General features: G+C 41.3%; 1 protein-coding gene across 1 annotated transcript; it reads left to right on the top strand.

Annotated features, from left to right (window-relative positions):
- Nucleotides 1–6: 6 nt before the first annotated feature.
- On the top strand, nt 7–1,236 carry LOC124892368 (pentatricopeptide repeat-containing protein At2g44880-like; the record flags this gene model as incomplete). Its single annotated transcript, XM_047403669.1, has 1 exon — nt 7–1,236. A coding segment is annotated over exon 1 (1,044 nt), but the record flags the coding sequence as incomplete, so codon positions are not given.
- Nucleotides 1,237–1,241: the final 5 nt, after the last annotated feature.

Raw genomic sequence — 1,241 nt, 5'->3', positions numbered from 1 at the left:
CTTCTCCAAACATGCAAAACTCTGAACAGGTTAAAATCAGTCCACGCTCATTTGTTAGTACGTGGTTCCATTGCCTCGTCAGACCTCATATTGAACAAAATCATTCGCCTTTACTCTCATTTTGGTGGCACAGATTATGCTCGTAAGGTGTTCGATGAAATTACTGAACGAAATCCTTTTCTTTGGACTTCTATGATTCATGGGTATGTTGAAAATTCTCAGCATACTGAAGCTTTTTATCTTTTCCGGGATATGCGTTCGCTAGATGTCACGCCTTTGAATTTCAGTATATCATCTATACTGAAGGTGTTTGGACGGCTGAAATGGTCGAGGGATGGTGAGGGGATGTTTGGGTTTATTTGGAAATGTGGGTTTGGTTTTGATTTGATAGTGATGAATTCTGTGATTGACTGTTTCATGAGATGTGGGGAAGTTGATTGCGCGAGACAAGTATTTGATGAGATGGAGGAAAAGGATGTTGTTTCTTGGAACTCAATGATATCGGGTTACGTGAATAATGGAAGACTTGAAATTGCACTCGAGTTGTTCGATGGCATGGATGAGAAAAATGTTGTTTCTTGGACTAGTGTGATATGTGGCTATGTTAGGAAGGGAGATATGGTAGAGGCTAGGAATATTTTTGACGCTATGCCGACTAAGGATATGGCTGCTTGGAATGTGATGATTTCAGGGTACATTGATGTTGGTGATGTGCACACAGCGAGCTTTCTGTTTCGGGCAATGCCACATCGCGACACTGGAACATGGAATTTGATGATATCGGGGTATTGTAAGGCGGGTCAGTTGGAAAAAGCAAAGGACTACTTTGAACAAATGCCCCGTAGGAATGTGGTGTCGTGGACTATGATGATAGATGGCTATGTGAAGTCTGGGAAATTGCACGAAGCAAAGTGTTTATTCGATGAAATGCCGGAGAAAAATCTCGTTACATGGTCTACCATGATTAGTGGTTATGCTAAGAATGGGAAGCCTTCTGCTGCCTTAGAATTGTTCAAAAACTTCCGAAAGCAGAGTCTGGAACTGGATGAGACTTTTATTTTAAGTGTCATCTCAGCTTGCTCTCAATTAGGGATTGTAGATGCAGTTGAGTCGGTAATAAGTGATGATGTAGGATCCAGATATTTTTCTGATTCACGTGTCGTTAACAGTCTGATAGACCTCTATGCGAAGTGTGGAAATATTGAGAAAGCCTCGCAAGTATTTGAAGCGGCGGATAAAAA

This window comes from Capsicum annuum, unplaced genomic scaffold (genome assembly GCF_002878395.1).
Source record: "Capsicum annuum cultivar UCD-10X-F1 unplaced genomic scaffold, UCD10Xv1.1 ctg46393, whole genome shotgun sequence".
In the NCBI taxonomy this organism is placed as follows: domain Eukaryota; kingdom Viridiplantae; phylum Streptophyta; class Magnoliopsida; order Solanales; family Solanaceae; genus Capsicum; species Capsicum annuum.
This window is presented reverse-complemented; position numbering and strand designations above follow the sequence as displayed.